The sequence below is a fragment of the Periophthalmus magnuspinnatus genome, chromosome 19 (genome assembly GCF_009829125.3).
Source record: "Periophthalmus magnuspinnatus isolate fPerMag1 chromosome 19, fPerMag1.2.pri, whole genome shotgun sequence".
In the NCBI taxonomy this organism is placed as follows: domain Eukaryota; kingdom Metazoa; phylum Chordata; class Actinopteri; order Gobiiformes; family Gobiidae; genus Periophthalmus; species Periophthalmus magnuspinnatus.
This window is the reverse complement of record NC_047144.1, coordinates 16,661,582-16,678,648: the sequence shown is the minus strand read 5'-3', so window position 1 is coordinate 16,678,648 and position 17,067 is coordinate 16,661,582. Positions and strand designations below refer to the sequence as shown.

General features: G+C 37.6%; 1 protein-coding gene across 1 annotated transcript in view; it reads left to right on the top strand.

The window, feature by feature from the left end:
- psme4b (proteasome activator subunit 4b) overlaps window positions 1-17,067 on the top strand; it is a 114,918-nt gene that overhangs the window by 51,515 nt on the left and 46,336 nt on the right. Inside the window, exons 21-33 of the mRNA XM_033984261.2 lie at window positions 176-271; window positions 458-513; window positions 1,339-1,395; window positions 5,223-5,278; window positions 5,414-5,512; window positions 5,588-5,650; window positions 7,350-7,445; window positions 8,239-8,370; window positions 11,708-11,917; window positions 13,395-13,531; window positions 14,492-14,545; window positions 15,738-15,867; window positions 15,952-16,033. Coding sequence (XP_033840152.1) covers window positions 176-271; window positions 458-513; window positions 1,339-1,395; window positions 5,223-5,278; window positions 5,414-5,512; window positions 5,588-5,650; window positions 7,350-7,445; window positions 8,239-8,370; window positions 11,708-11,917; window positions 13,395-13,531; window positions 14,492-14,545; window positions 15,738-15,867; window positions 15,952-16,033 — 1,268 coding nt within the window. The remainder of the gene's footprint in view (window positions 1-175; window positions 272-457; window positions 514-1,338; window positions 1,396-5,222; window positions 5,279-5,413; window positions 5,513-5,587; window positions 5,651-7,349; window positions 7,446-8,238; window positions 8,371-11,707; window positions 11,918-13,394; window positions 13,532-14,491; window positions 14,546-15,737; window positions 15,868-15,951; window positions 16,034-17,067) is intronic.

Here is a 17,067-nt window from a genome sequence, read left to right as displayed (position 1 = left end):
CACTTTAACATAAAAATACAGTTTTGGTTTCGGTCAATTACATAACGTATACACTGACCTCACAATCTAACAAAAACACCATAATGGAGCCTTTCAATTCACCATTAATCGTGTACCAGATGTTACTCTCCTCCCAGCTTTTTACCCAGACCTGTAATCTGTTTTCTGACCACAGGGAGGAGCTGTTGCAGAGCCTGGCCATCGTGCAACACAGTTTATTGGGAGCTGGGAGCCTTCTGCGGCTGCTGGACGGACCGCGTGTCTCTGACCTGTGAGCCCAATACAAAAGCTGTCTTAAGAACACACACACGGCCCTATAGTGTATATATACATCTGTGTGTGCGTGTGTATGTGTGTGTGTGTGTGTGTGTGTATATATATATGTGTGTGTGTGTATATACTGGCCCAATGCTACTACAGTCTGCTCACGTCTCTCCACTCCACTCTTTGTCTGCAGTGTGCCCTCCATGGTGAAGCTGGGGGAGATCAGGCTGCACATAGGGGTGGACTATGGTAAGGAAGCAAGGAAAAGAAAGAAAAGAAACTACCGGTACATGTAAAGGTAGAAGTAAAGAGAGTGGTGAGGTTTAAGGTGCTGTAAATTATATCATTATTAATAACTATACTATTTACAGTCTTAAATGTGAAGAAAGACATATAGTTTATTAAATCAGACCTATTGTGTTTGTGTCTCTATTGTCATAATCTCTGATACCTGGATCATTGTGTTATAATTTGCACATTTTAAATCACAATATTCATCTAAAACGACTTAATTAAAGAAACAAGTCCGCCGAGTGCCGTGTTAGAAAACTGCGGTGCCCAATGGGAGCTGACGTCGCCATAAACGTCATCACAACAAAGCGCCGTATGCTGTTGGCGCCCCCTATGGATAGCTGCACGTCACACTAGCGAGCATCTGATTTTTTTGGTCATTTGTACCAAAATGACTGCAGCGCTGCTAAATCCTACGAGTATCACCAATTAAGAAAGTAAAACTGGAGAAGGAAGTGCGTACATCCCAGTGGGCGTGTAAACAGTAGATCAGAGCAATGACGTCTTGAATGTGGGAGAATAGCGATTACTCAAATACAACTCCAAGTCTACTTTGCATAATCGGTGTCATTTCAGGCTAATTAAGATGTAGTTATTATAAAGTGGTCCTAAACACTTAAGTAAAGCTAATTACAATGGTGGAATTTCTTCAGATATTGAAGTAAACATGACTAAATAAGCCAGATGCCTCTCCACCTCTGCCTACTGCCTACAGTCCTGGTGCTGGTGTGCTTGCCTCTGCTCAGTATGCTCTGTGTGTCCCTTGTGTCTCCTCCCATCCAGATGATTCACAGGAGAACTACAGAGAGTCCATCTGCCAAACTCTGCGTCTGCTGCTACGTGAGTGCAGATTTTAAACCCTACACCTCACAGTCTTTCAAACCAGATTCAAAAATGCACAATAGCCCTGTTCAGACCTGTCAATCAAAACTGAACGCCCGATGAAATCATTACAAGTGATCGACATGATGGTTTAGAATGTTCTGTATCTACAAGAGGCTGTGTGCACACATGTCCTGGTCTAGTCCTGGTCTAGTCCTGGTCTAGTCCTGGTCTAGTCCTGGTCTAGTCCTGGTCTAGTCCTGGTCTAATCCTGGTCTAGTCCTGGTCTAGTCCCGGTCGAGTTCTTTGTTTAGTCCTGATCTACTCATTTTTTAGTCCTGATTTAATCATGATCTAGTCCTGATCTAGTCCTTTTTTTTAGTCCTGGTCTAGTCCTAGTTTAGTCCTGAGCTAGTTGGGGTTTTTTTGTGTCCTGATCTTGTCCTGATCTTGTCCTGATCTAGTTATTTTTTTAGTCCTGGCTTAGTCCCGGTCTAGTCCTGATCAAGCTCTGATCTAGTCCTGATCTAGTCCTTTTTTTAGCCCTGGCCTAGATCTAGTCCTGACCTAGTCCTAATCTAGTCCTGATTTTAGTCCTGATCTAGTTTTTTTTTTGGTCCAGGTTGACTCCCGGTTTAGTCCTGATGTAGACTTGGTGTGATCCTGTTCTAATAGTGTTGTTTTAATAATAGGTTCGTTCACATTTTAAACATGTCCAGAAGAATTTACAAAAAGACTGAAATCTGAACTGACACATTAATACAAGAATCACATTTCAGAACATGTTTGTACAGATCGAAACTACTGGGTCAGACGTTTTAATGCAGCCTATGATCCAAAACACACACTTTAAGATAATGTGAGACTGGTCACCAGTGAATCTCCCTGTTTTCAAATGAGTGTGATTGAAGTGTGATTGACAGGTGGATCAGCCAATCAGGGACAGACAGGACTGTTGCATCAGAAAAATCAGGCTAAAAACTTGGTGGATTTTTGCAGAAGCAGTGAGCAAAGCCTAAACTCTGTTAATCTGAGGCGAGAGTAATTTTATTGTAAATCACAGACCAATGAGCTCCTTCATTTCATATGTGTCACTGAGACAAACGGATCTGATTGGACGATCACGTTTGACCGGGTTTGAGACGCAACGGAGGGAGAGAGGATCAAACTGATATGAATCTATATAAAAATACAGAGATGTCATTCTGAAGTGTATATGAGGAATAAGACAAGATATATTGTATTTGGAGGAAATTTCAGTTTGATTTTTTTGTTGCGTCCATTCAAACTGCATTTTTGTTCATCTTTAATCCTACAGCCCTGAGTCCTGGTTTAGTCCAGATCTAGTCCAGGTTTAGTCCTAGTTTGATGTGTGTGCAAACATTAATGCAGCCTTGTTTTCAAACATGGAGTTAGGGCTGTGCAGTGAAACTAATTTGAAACGATCGAGATTCAGTCATGTTTAATCAAATGGCTGTTAATGTTTTGTTTTATTAATAAGTGCACAGCCAATCCGCAGTTAGTAAAAGCATTTGGTTTGTAGCAGCGTTCAGACTTAAGAGGAAGTAATTGGGCAATTTTTGTGTTAAACAGCAATAATTAAAAGTCTACATGAAACACACACAACACACACAGCCGTTAAGAGCTCCTAGCTTTTCATATTTCATTTCTCACGTAATATTTCAAACTCAAAATTAACATGACGCAGGTTTAAGATGTATTTGGATTTCTTTTTCATTTATAATAAAAAGTCATTTATGTTTTTTATGTTCATTAAATCAGTACTGGAAACAATATTATTATTGATCAATCAATTACGGATGGTATATTCAGTTATTGATGATGTCGAAATATAATATCAAAATATAACATCAGTATCAGTCCAATATTGAAAATTTAGCCAATATTTGGCACCGATATATGTATATACAGGTTATCAATCACAACAGCAAGACAAATACCAGATATTGTATTGGCCATAGACTGTATATATAAATGGACATAGCTAACCTGCTAGCCGGTGTGTTCTGAATAGGAAGTGATCATGAGTGTGTTTCCGGTTCCATTGACTCTGGCTCCAATTCACTTTACATTGAAAAACTGTGGCCCCTCTCTCTGTAACTGCTGCTGTCAGACTCATAATTTTGGCCTTAAAATGTTTGTATTGACCCCTCTACATGATCCTGGTGTTGTCATTTTGCTTTTTTCTCCATTAATCAAGATATGAACATTAATAACAGACAAATCGGGGGCCTTCTTTCCCCGCTAGAGTTAGCAACAGCTTTGATAGACAGAGTTGCTAAGCGTCCACTCCCTGCTAAACCGGTGGTGCAGAAGGGAAGAGGCGTTGCCTTCAACAGCCTCACTGTGGATTGGCTCTTTAGTTGCTATATCACGATCGTAATTCCGAATATGGAACTCGGCTCCATTTGAACTTCATTTGATTGGAGCCAAACGCTATGGGAGATGTCACACTCACTTTATACATTCTGTGGTTACTACATGTGTAAATTGGTTTGTATTTCTATTATAAATTAAGCTTATAAACTCTATGTATTATTCAGTTGGTTTCTGACATTCAGTGAGTTCTCCAGGCTGCTCATTAATCTACACTGTTACACCAACTAAAGACTGGAAGTAAACTCAAAACTGAACTGAAATATTTAAATTACAGAAAAAGATCATGTAATGAAATTAGCATAAAGGGAGTTTTCTTTTGCCATGGGCTGCTTCAGACGTTGTGTTTTTGATGAATAAGAAGCAGTATTCTTTGCCTGTGATGATCTAAAAGCACAAACTAATTGCATTTTAAAACTTGGAAATGTCAAATTTACATATAATCCCTTTAGTTAGTGTGCCACCAGTATGAGTTAACAGCCCACTGCAGGAAACGTCTCAGAGAAGATGGGGTAGTTTCAAACTGGCTTTCCACATAATTAGAAAGTGATTTTAAAGATTCAGAGCTGAAGTTGTGTAATATAGTTTACTTTCACATTATGCTCCTGGAATTAACTGTAATCGATGTTAAAGGTACACTGTGTAACTTTTCTGGTGGAGTGTCTGAATCTCATTTGAAATTTTCTGCCAATTTTTGCCAAAGTGATTAGATTTGTGATATGTTTAAAACGCAGCATTCTGTTCCGAGTGCACCTTCATATCTGAGGGAAATCTAAAACATGAACTGATTAACTAATACAAGAATACCAGGAATTTCAGAACATGTCCTCAAACTACAGATACTACAAGATTTTTCTGTATAAAAACATTATATTTTCTTCTATGGCGAAAACATTCCATTATCTAAATAACTGCAGCGTTTGCGGTTTGACATTTTCACCAACTCAAGTTCTGATATTGATTTTATTAGAACCATAGACTGTATAAAGAAGTCGACTAAGTGAGTGCGACTTCACCCACAGTGTTGACTCCAAATTCACCCCTATAACTGCTAATCTGAGTTCCACATTTGGAATTCCGACCGCGAGTATATATTTCAATAGAATATAGCAGCCACAGAGCTAATCTGAAGCGAGGCTGTTGAACACAATCATGTAGAGCGGGTTAATACGAACATTTTAAGACCAAAATGACAAGTCTGACAGCAGCAGTTACAGAGAGAGGGGCCACAGTTTTTCAATAGAAAGTGAATTATAGCCAGAGTTGATGGAGCTGGAAGCGCGCCTGTGATCACTTTTTATTTGAAACGTGGCGGCTAGCAGGTTAGCGATGTCCATTTATATATAGTCTGTGATTACATTATATACAAAGCGCGATATAAATCCAATGCTTTACTATTATTATTTTTGCACTATGTCTGAACCAACTATTTATTTTTTTAAATTTAGATCACATTTTGGAGCACTCAGAAGACGACACCAAGTCACTTTTTGTCATCATTAAGGTACACGACTTCTACCTGCCCCATAGTAACTCTATTATTTATAAGGGACATGCCATTACACTGTCCCCTCACACTGTCCCCTTCGCCACTTCCTCTGCCGCTCTGACACCTCATTCTCTCCATCTCCATCTGCAGATCATCAGCGACCTCATGTTTTTCCGAGGCACTCACAAAAAGGAGTTTGATTCGCGTTGGAAGAGCTTCACACTGGTCAAAAAGTCCATGGAAAATCGGGTAAAGGCGGCAGCGCTGATTGACCGTTTCAATCAGGCCTCTGTGATTTAAATATATTTTTTCATTTTTCTGCAGCTTCTGGGCAGAAAGAAGCACATACGAGCCCTGCTCATCGACCGCGTACTACTGCAACATGAGGTCAGGTTCACTACAATGGGGGGTAGTAGCAATAGTAGTAGTAAGGGTAGCAGTGGTAGTCATTGCAGTAGGGATAGTAGTAGGAGTAGTAGCAGTAGTAGCATTTGATATTGTAGGACAGTCAATACTACACTTGCTAGTAGTATTTGTATTTTGATAACACTCGATAGTAGTACGAGTATTGTGATAACTCAGTAGTAGTACTAGTATTGTGATAACACTCAGTAGTAGTACTAGTATTGTGATAACACTCAGTAGTAGTACTAGTATTGGCACATTCAGGTCTTCATATCGACCAGCACTGTAATATTATCTCAGTCTGACAAAAGTAAAAAATAGTAGTCATTATAGAAGTAGGTATAGCACTAAAAGTAAAGATAAAAGTAGGAGTAGTAGTAATGGTAATAGTGGTGACAGTTTTCATGTTTTTATTGTAGTAATACTTGTAGTAATAATAGTAATTTCTTATTTCATAGTAGTAGTAACTATCCAGTGGTATTAGCAGCAGTATTAGCAGTAGCATTTAAGAAAGTAATAAAGTGGGGTTTTTTTTGTTTTTTTTATGATATTATAAGGGTTCACGAGGCAGTAGTGCAAGTAGTGATCATAGTAAAAGTACGAGTAGTAGTAGTAGTATGCCATTTCAACCTGTCTTTGTGTATTAATGTAGATTCTTTGATTGACAAAACACATTCAAAGTCCATTTTTATATTCTGCAACTTGTGAACTTCTTGAGAAGTGACTCATGTTTAGCTTTTGGCTTTAAACATAAATTTAACATCAACTAACGTCATCAAGAGAGAAAAATCAGGCTGGGAAATTATCCTATTGAAAAGAAACCACTAGAGATGTGAACAGGTTTACTTCAGAACACTTCCACATGAATAACACAAGGTTAGCCACATATTTATCTGCGCACTTCTCTCACTAGAATAAGTTGAATATTTTACTTTTGAATGTTATTTTAACTCAATAAACTGATGTGTGCAGTGTTTGAATAGGACACTGGTATTGTGGCCTTGAGAACAGCCAAGTTTAGTAAAAGTGTGAAATAACGTTATAGGGTTGTTAAAAGTATGAATACTAAAACTAATATAGAAACTAGATTCACATCTGAGCAAGTATCAATACTGCAAAAATCACATTTATAAGAGGACAGAATTTGAGCTTTCCTGAACCGTTTTAGTGTCGTTTTTGAGCTTTATTAGAGCCATAGACTGTATAAAGAAGCAATTTAGCAACGCTGTCAATCAAAGCTGTTTCTAACGCTAACAGGAGTGTCCTTGGGGAAAGAAGATGTCGGATTTGTCTGTTATTAATGTTCATATCATCAGTCATGGACACAATAGTGAAATAAAAACACCAGGATCATATAGAGCGGGTTAATACGAACATTTTAAGACCAAAATGACGAGTCTGACAGCAGCAGTTACAGAGAGAGGGGCCACAGTTTTTCAATAGAAAGTGAATTGGAGTCAACCAAACTTCAGAATTACAAAATAACACTATTCTGATGTATAACTAACTATATAACAAATGTATATGATTTTCCTCTAACTATTGATTATCCTTATTAAATTAGTCCAGCTTTTCTTCCCATTTTTTATTTTTTATTTTTTTTGTTTTGTTGAAAACCAGTGTTATGTTGCGTTCTACTGATTTAAACCAATTAACTGTACTGTGCGTATGTCGCTATTAGATGAGGAACTTGGTGGTCGAAGGCTGCGAGTACAAAGTGATCCATCAAGATCTGCTCTGTGATCTGCTGCTCCTGTCTACAAGCACGTACAGCCAGGTAAAAACATCGAACATCGCCAAACTAAAGATGACCAGCAGCACTGACTAAAACACACAACATGATCATTTTTACGACTCCCCTCATAACGATAATCAGATCATGTTTCTCAGTCTGAATTTTTGAAAAGTGCCAGTAAATGTTTTTGTGTAGGTTCAAATATTGCACAAAAATATAGAGATAAAAGTAACCACAAAATCTCAGAAATGTTGACTTGTGTTGTGTTTGGAAGTATTTGTTGATTCATTTGTTTATACGTAGACACATTAATAACTCAGCAGTGGAGCTCAACAGTAACTGCCTACTCTGTTTCCAGAAGTAAACTTTAAAAAAAATTCTAATATTAAGAGTTCAAAGGCATCGCAGAGGCTAACCAGCTACATGCTAACTAATATCCATAGCGCCATCATTTTAAACCCAAAAAGCACATTTAAAACACAATATTCTGCGAAATATTTTAATAACTTTGCTGTTTTTAAAGTTTCAAAAGCAGATTTTACCACATAGCTGATTATCTCTGAGCAAGCTTTGGAACTTTTAATATAATTTTTTTTGGAAAGTCAATGAGAAGAATGAATGAGAAATTTTGTTACACTGTTGAGCTCCATAAGCTGGATGTTCTCATTTTGCACATCTTAAAACCGTGATATCAGTCTGGTATAGTCAATATGTTATCACCTGAACAGTATTTTGAACAGTAAAACAAAAATACATAGAAATAATTACCCTCACCACATTGTTTCCTGAATGAACCTGATTTATATTTTACATATTCTGTTTTTTGTTCATGAAGGTTCGGAGTCGTGCTCAGAATGTCCTCATGACTGCTTTAGGGACCTACAGTTTTTCATACAGAGACATAATTCCACGAGTCGTACAGCTGCTGGTGCCTGAACACATCACGGCATCACAACACCAGTTCAAGGTAAGGCAGATAATGACACTGAGAAAACAATATGAGACTGAAAAGTATCTGTTAATCATTAATCAATAGTGGTTTAAATGATCACTTCGTTTTTACCAGCTAAATATGTATAAAGTATGGCTAATTTCGTTCATTTGATGGTTCGGAATCAGAAATAAAACATTTTTAAAGGGCCCATATTATGCTAACCTGAGTTCTTCTCTCAAACTGAACACACTCTGTTCCACCTGGTGATGTCATCATGTGGTGAGACAGGAAGTGCTCCACTGTGTTTTTAACCTCCATAAACCTTCATTCGAATCATTTGGATCATTTCAGTCCTGGAATTGCCAATCTCTACTGAACTAAAGGTAAAAGGAGCTGTTAACGTGAAAACTACCACTTCATGACATCACAAGGTGGAACAGAGCATTTTGAGCTTTGGAGATGTAGGCAGATTTTTAATAAAGTGTTACTCAAACGTGTGAATGAAACTAAACACAACTTAAGGTATGTTTTTGAGGAGGGAACAGCATTATGACATGGATTAAAGCTACAAGAGTCAATTTAGTGTAATATCACACCTTTAAGTCTTAAAAAACAACTGAAACTAGCAAATTTAAGACAATATGCAACAGCTTAATAAAAATCCTTTCCACAAACAGACCTTGCTGCAGGTGCGTTACGGAAATAAAACATTACCAGAAATTAAAAAACCTTCTTTCTTAAACAGAAGCACTAAATTGGAGCGAGGTGATGTCCTTGGTTTGTTGATGAGGCTCTACAAACTTAAACACACACATACTTTCATTGATACAGAAATCCAACCTGAGTGACTCTTGAGACAACTTCTCTAAAAATATGAACTAATAAATAAAACATATTTCTATGGATGAAATTAAAAGTAAACGGTGTAGTGCACCAATAATACAGGGTGTCCATTATGTCTCTTTACAATAAAAACAAAAATTATTACAAAGGCAGTTGATCAGATTTCTTACTCAGACTTTTTCTATTGTACTCAGTGGTTTCCAAAGGTTTTTTTTTACCTCATTGTAATACACCTCTTATATTTTAATGTTCATTTTATGATGATTATTTATGTTTTGATTTGTTGTTTGTATTGTGATTTTTATGTCTTTCTTATTCTGTAAAGCACTTTAAATTACTTTGTGTATGAATCGTGCTGTTCAAATAAACCTTCCTTGCCTCTAAATGGGCGCTGTCAGTGGCACGAAACACTGGATTTCTTGCCATGTTCTTGTGTAGGACCTTGTTGAACATGGTAGCTCTGTCTGGCAGCAGTATGGATGGACTTTGTGGGAGAACGAGAAAAGGTTTTGATGCTTTCTTCAGATGTTCTTGTCCAACTTCTCTTTCTCTCAAACACTGTCTCTGTCTCCAGACATTTCTTGTGCCATGCTTGAATAGTCAGACATAATGGTGGGTCTCTTCCATACTCTGTTCTGTAGTTTTGTTGAGTCTGCAGATCCAATTTTGTCTCAATAAATCATGATGCACACGGTGCCTTCTCTTGAGGAGACTTAAAGGTTCATTCAAAAAGACGCCTCTTTATTCAACAGGATGCTTGTTTTTTCCTGTTCTAATGTTAAATTTGAGCTTTAGAGAGTTGAATAAATAACTTCTATGATTCATTATAGATACAAACTAATTATAAAGTGATTAGATTACCGGTAGCTGTTTATTTACTAATCCAGTTCATGTTTTTTATACTGTGGTACATTTTGAATATGTTTTATGATAATCCTGGTTTAGTTGTTGTGTCAGTAGAACATTGTACTTTCAATATTATCGTTTATCATCTATATTTTCTTCAGCGATATATCGACAGGCCAAGCCAATCCTCTTCAGTTATTATTTAGAGCAACACTGACATGGCAGTCGACTTTGAACTAGAGCTGAACAGTTTTACAAACATATGTATTTCCAATTTTTCTTAGCTTTGTGAATTACTTTTAACTTTACATTTTAAGAAGGTTTTAAACATTCAGTAGCAGAGTAAATGGAAAAAGAAAATTAACTGCTAAACTCAAACTGGAAACTCAAGCATTTCATAATTTACAGGGCAAAAAAGACCAGACCAACTTTACACACCAAGAAGCACTTATGAAAATATTTGACCTTCTGAGTACCACCAGGTCTAAACCAGGTCTAAACCAGGTCTAAACCAGGTCTAAACCAGGTCTAATCCAGGTCTAAACCAGGTCTAAACCAGGTCTAAACCAGGTCTAAACCAGGTCTAAACCAGGTCTAAACCAGGTCTAAACCAGGTCTAAACCAGGTCTAAACCAGGTCTAAACCAGGTCTAAACCAGGTCTAAACCAGGTCTAAACCAGGTCTAAACTCGGATCACACACTGTTGTAGTAGTTTTAAAGAAGACATTTTGTGCTTGTGTCTGCTATAAAGTGATAATCTGTGACACCTGTGGATCATGTTGTATTTTGAACACATTAAATCTCCACATTCCTTTTACGGTATGTCGGGTGTAGCACCAAATTCTGGGCCCTAGGTAAAAATCATCTTGGGGGCCCACACTGTATACTGCCTTATGAAAAATGCACATTACAAACTTTGTGAGGGACCCCTTCTCTGGGTTAACAGTATCCTTTACCCCCCCATTCCAACATGCCTGTGATATGTGATCACCAAAACAGCTACTAGACACTGCAAATTCTGTGTATCACCGATTAAGAAAATGAAATTGAAGAAACAAAGTACCTGTTGCGCGTACCAGTGGCACTGAAAATGGGGGTAGATAGAAGCCATAATGTTTTCAATACAGGAGGATAAAGATTACTCAAACATGCAGGAATCACTTTGAAATACGACTTTGAGTGGGTAAATTGGAAAGAAACCAATTATTACATGATTAAAAGCTCTATAAAGTTGGTTTTGCCAATGATGTCTCCTTTAAACATAGACTAATCTAGAGGACCAAATGTCGGAGGTGTTCTACATAATGGGCGACAGTAGCTCAGCTGGTTGAGTGTTTGTCCAGTGATCCGAAGGTTGGCATTGCGATTCCAGGTCCCCCAGATGAATGCTGTCATTGTGTCCTTGGGCAAGACACTTAACCCATCTCACCCCCAGTGTCTGCATACTCTGGTGTTTGAATGTGTGTGTGAATGGGTTAATGGTTGCTTGATGTAAGGTGCTCTGAGTGCCTTGAATGTGGAAAAGCGTTATATAAAATGTGACCATTTACCATAATAAAACAAGATTATTTCCAACTTTCTGCCTTTGCGATAAATACATAGAACTGGATATGAAAGTCTTCCATTTTCCAACATGTGTCCTTCTTTGCTGGTAAATGTGGCCTCTCTCACCCCTCCTCAGGGTGCCCTCTACTGTCTGCTGGGTGCGCAGAGCGGACTGTGCCTGTCCAGTGTTCGGGATTGGGATGGGATTGGTGAAGTTTGGCCAGCTTTGGTGCGCTGTGGTCTCTCTCCAACCATGACCCTGGAAAAACCCTCCATCGGGCGACTTCTGGACGATATAATCGATCGAATCCACAGACAACATGAGACAGTCGGGATTTTCTTTGTTGTGAGTAAAATGTGACTTCAATAGAGGAGGTAATGCTTTTCAAATGGGCTTTTTGTTAGGTTTGAAATTTGTATTTAAATTATGACCTCACCAAACTAGGGATGTCACAATATAAATTAGATTTTTTTATTGTTAAATCGTGAGAATTACAAAAACCCTTCATTTTCATTGCCATGTTTCGAATATGTGAACTCTATGAAATCAAACCTTCTGAATAATGAAGTGAAGTCATTGTGACATAAACATAAACTGACTGTAAAATTCTTAAGATTATCATTTTTATTAGATGTTATGATTATATTTGGACCTGAATAATCAGTATTATGAATAATTTTACATACACAAGACATATTATTTTCTGGTCATATACACTGTAGTCACAGCTTACTAAATATTACCTTTTAGCATTAAGTTTTGACCATAGACTGTATGTATAAGTGGACATTGCTAACCTGCTAGCCACGTACCAAATAGGTGAGCATGGGCGCCCCTCTCTCTGTAATTGCCGCTGTCAGTCTCTTAATTTTGGTTTTAAAATGTTTGTATTAACCCGCTCTACATGATGCTGGGGTTTTTATTTCGCTATTGTGTCTGTAAATCAAAATATGAACATTAATAACAGACTTTCTCTGAGGTCACTTCCGCTAGCGTTAGTAACAAGTCTGACTGACAACGTTGCAAAGCACCCGCTCCATGTTAAACCAGCGGTGCGGGCAGGAAGGAGTAATACTTTCAACAACCTTGCTCCGGATTGGTTCTTTGGTTGCTATGATACTTGCGTTTGAAATTCCAAATAAAACCAGTCGCTCATAACAACCACAGGTGACATAACAGTACAGATTCTCTCTTTACTGTGGTATATGTGTATTAGCATAAAAAGTGTGAGAATGTGTTTTTCTATCTTCAAATTGAGATTGCAAAAGAAATATATTTACTAACAACACATATTCAACACTTGGACAGCGCAAATGAAAGTGAAATTTTGGTCAGTAATCCATCCATCTTTTCAATTTTCTTCTACTTATCTGGGGCCAATCGCAGGGGCAGTAGTGTACGCAGGGACTCCCAAACCTCCCTCACCCCAGACACTTACTTCAGCTCCTCCGGTGGGACCCCAAGGCGCTCCCGGTAATAATAAAACATGTAGACTTTCTCACAATCACAAACAAAACTGTTTAACTCTGTGGCATGGCATCCCTAACGGTGAACATATATATATAGATAGGAAAGTAGCCATAATGTTAAACCCGGTAAATACTGAATGGGATTTTACAGATTCAAAAGCCAACACTATCTACATTATTATATTACATTTATTCTTAATATTGCTCAGTATTTTGTTTTCCATTTTTATTCTATCTGCACTGAAGCAAACTCAATCTGTCTGCTCAATTGCCTGGCTTTATAAGAAAAATCCAAATCACAAATTTCATCTGATGGTTTCATATCCTGTTGTGTGTTTTTCATCGCCGGGCAGGTCTCGGAGGAGTGTGTGGAAATTGCCAATCAAATCGCTCAGTCCAGAAACCCAGCTCCTGCCTTTGACGTTCCCATAGTGGAAGAGCTGAAGGAGGGACTGCAGCGGCAACGCATCAGGAACGTCGTCAACTCCAGGTAAAACAAAACTTGAGAAGACTTGGCATTTAAATATAAACTATTAAAGGTGTACTGTGTAACGTTTTTGTACCATTTTATAATAACTGCACCTTAATTAGCCTTATTAAAGCACGAAGAAAGACTTGGACACTAATTAAGGGGTTATGGTTTGGAGTCACTGTATAAAGAAGTTCGACTCCAGTCAATTGATGCTCGTCGAAGTCCCAATTTGGAGCTGAGTTCGATATTTCCAGTATCATAGCAACCAAAGAGCCAATCTAGAGCGAGGCTGTTGAAAGTAGCAGACACTACTTTCAACAGCCTCGTTGCTGGTTTAGCAGGGAGAAAACCTGTTGTTAACTCTAACAGGAGCAACCTCAGGGAAAGAAGGCGCCTGATGTGTCCGTTATTAATGTTCATATCTTGATTTACAGACATGATAGCGAAATAAAAACACCAGGATCATGTAGAGTGGGTGGGTCTGACAGCAACAGTTAGAGAGAGGGGCCACAGTTTTTCAATAGAAAATTAATTGGTAGCCGATGGACGTGGAAGCGAGTGCCTATGATCACTTCTATGCTATGTCCATTTATATATACAGTCTATGGATTTTTTTTTTTTTTACCATTGAGCTGCATTGAACAAAAAGCAGAGAATTTCAATATAAAACATATAAAAATAGTCTGACCCTGTATCAGACCAGTCCTCCTGTATCTGACCAACACAAATACATATGGCCCTCATATAACAACACAAAAACACATAACACTTTTGCATGGGAAAGTGCAAAAGAGGACTTTATATTTAGTCTAATACCTCTTGAAAATGTAAGAGAAAAGTACAAAAATTTGAATGAGCGAACTCGAACTGTTTCTGTTCTCAGACTCCAGTAAGGTCACTAACATGGATTCATAGATAAAACCATGATTGTACATTATTGCATAAACGTTTAATTAAAATGTATTCTCTGCCTCACAGGAAGTACGAAAAGCTCGTGAACGACCTTTTGGATTGCCTTGAAGACCGAGACCTGTAAGTATTTATGTAATGTTCACCCATCAATGTAAAGTGACAAGAGTCTTTTAAGGTTAGGCCTTTTAGACATAGAGCAGTGCTATTGAGTTTCACTATGCTATTATATGCCTCATTTAAAACATGGGGAGGAGGCATTAACTTCCTTGGCCAAAGTCACATAAACCTTGAAGGCCCTTTAAGAAGAAGTTTGACTCTTCACCAGATTCTCCTTGAGGATCTGGTTTAAAATAACAGTGAATATTCAAATTTTGGCCAGTGCAATTGAAAGTGAAATCATTTAAGTTTGTTTGGTGAATAATTTTGAATATTTTGTAAAATGGCCATCTCACAATCATTCCCAAGGTCTCTAACAAAGTAGGTAGGTAGATATATTTATAGATTAAAAAGTAGCCATAATGTTATACCTGATTGGTAAAAACTTAATCTAACTAACTAAAATTATCTGTATTGTTATATTTATATTTCTTTTTAATTCACCTTGAGAATACTATACATTTATGTAAACAAAAAGATCTGTATATTTTGTCGATTCACATGTTGCTCTCATAGTTTTAAGATTTCAAATTAGATTTTTTTATTATGTTTGAGTAATGAAATTTCTTTTTTATGAATAGTAGAAAGCACTCCTGTGTTTGCTTCTATACCTGCATCTGACTTTTCTTAACAACGATCTGTCTTCTTGATTCACGTCTTAATGTTGCCAAGAGGGGGCGTAGACACACAGAAAAAGTCCCACTTTTGACAACTCTAGTATCTAAAAAATCTGTATATTTAGATGATTCACATGGGTAAGAGATGTTTCAAGATTTCAAATTAGATTTTTTATTAATGCATAAAGAATAACATTTTTTTTTAATGAACAGTAGAAAACACTGCTCTGTGTTTGAGTTTATACCTGGATCTGACTACCCTTAACAACAATCTATCACAAAAGATGACTGCAGTAACATTGACACCAGGTGCACTCACAACTTTTAGCTTGTGGTGTGCGGTCTCTTGGCTGCTGTCTTTGGTCCCTGACATTTAAAATCTCATCCAGTTCTCCTTGTGTGTGTGGTCTGTACAGCTTTTCACATATTTAATAATCATTTAAGACTGAAAAATCCTGTAGCGTGTGGCAGCTTTATTTAACAACCCTATAATAAACCTTAAAATTTCTCGATTCAAATACATGTATTGTTTTTTCCAGTCCATGGAAGTTTGAGCACATGTGCGCAGACCTCCTCTCCCTCCTCCTTCGGGACGACCACCCTCTGCCCCCTGATGCAGTGCTGTACTTCACCCAGGGCCTGGTACATGACTCCATCAGCATAAGAAAGGTCTGTCTATCTCTTTGTATTGCTGTATTTTTGTGGTTGACTGGTTTCTGTATTTACCTTTATCTTATCTCTTCACTGTGATAGGTTGCCATTTTGGCTGTGGCTGGGATTCTTAAACAGCAGAAGCGGCCCAGACTGAAAATAACAGTGAAGCCTTCAGATATAAGTGAGTCCAGTACTTTAGGCTTACGTTTGGTGTTTACTTTAATGTACAAGTACTTTTATAAGCCATGCCTGTGTTTATATGTGCTATCTACTTGCATTATTCTTAAAGTTGCATCATGTAACCTTTTGCTTCAGGGTCCACCACCTGCTTGTCTCCATGGAGATGTTATTGCTTTGCCTCACACTTAAACATCTTGCATTTATTTAATACATGTTAGATTCTTACTGTGGGAGATTCTCAGCTGTTTGTCTCAGTGGAAATGGATAAGTTTAATGCTATACTGTGGAACATTAAATGACAAGCAGTAACGTATTTATTACATGTCAAACTGTCTACTTCTCATGAGAATCTATGGGTTTCAGAATGATTAAACGTACACAGATGTCAAATTTTAATAATTCAATAATTTCAAATGTGGAAAAGTCCTCAAAATGGCACCTATTGGGATAATGTGAGTTCAGACAATACCCGCCAGTCTTAGTAGATCATGAGATGTGTTGACAAACAGAGCAAATGGGGTTAGACTTAAAATCTGTTGGCACAATGAAAAAACGAAGCTCGCAAGAAAAAGTTGACAACTAAAATATTTTTGTTAAAGATTTTGTCAATATTTTATTTTTGCAAAGAAATGAGTCACAGAATTATTACAACATATTGGGTGAAGATGATTGGATTTTTAAAACCCAAAGGAGAACTCTGGAGTTTTAGCTATGTCACAACTAAAAAGGCAAAATGTGAATGGTTTTTGATAAAGGGACAACAGTATAACATGGGTAAAAGTCCTATGTTACGCAAAATTAACTCCTATGAGATTTAAACCATGTTATAAAGTTGTTACCTCCTCAAAACCATAACTGGAATTGGGGCTGAAATTATCCAAGTGACGAAGGTGTATGGAGTTTAAAAACACAGTGGAGCACTTCCTGTATTACCACATGACATCACAAGGTGGAACAGAGTGTTTTCTGTTTGAGAGAAACACAACTCCAGGTCTGTTTGTGATGAGGAAACGGCTCAAAAGCTTTAAAAGCTCA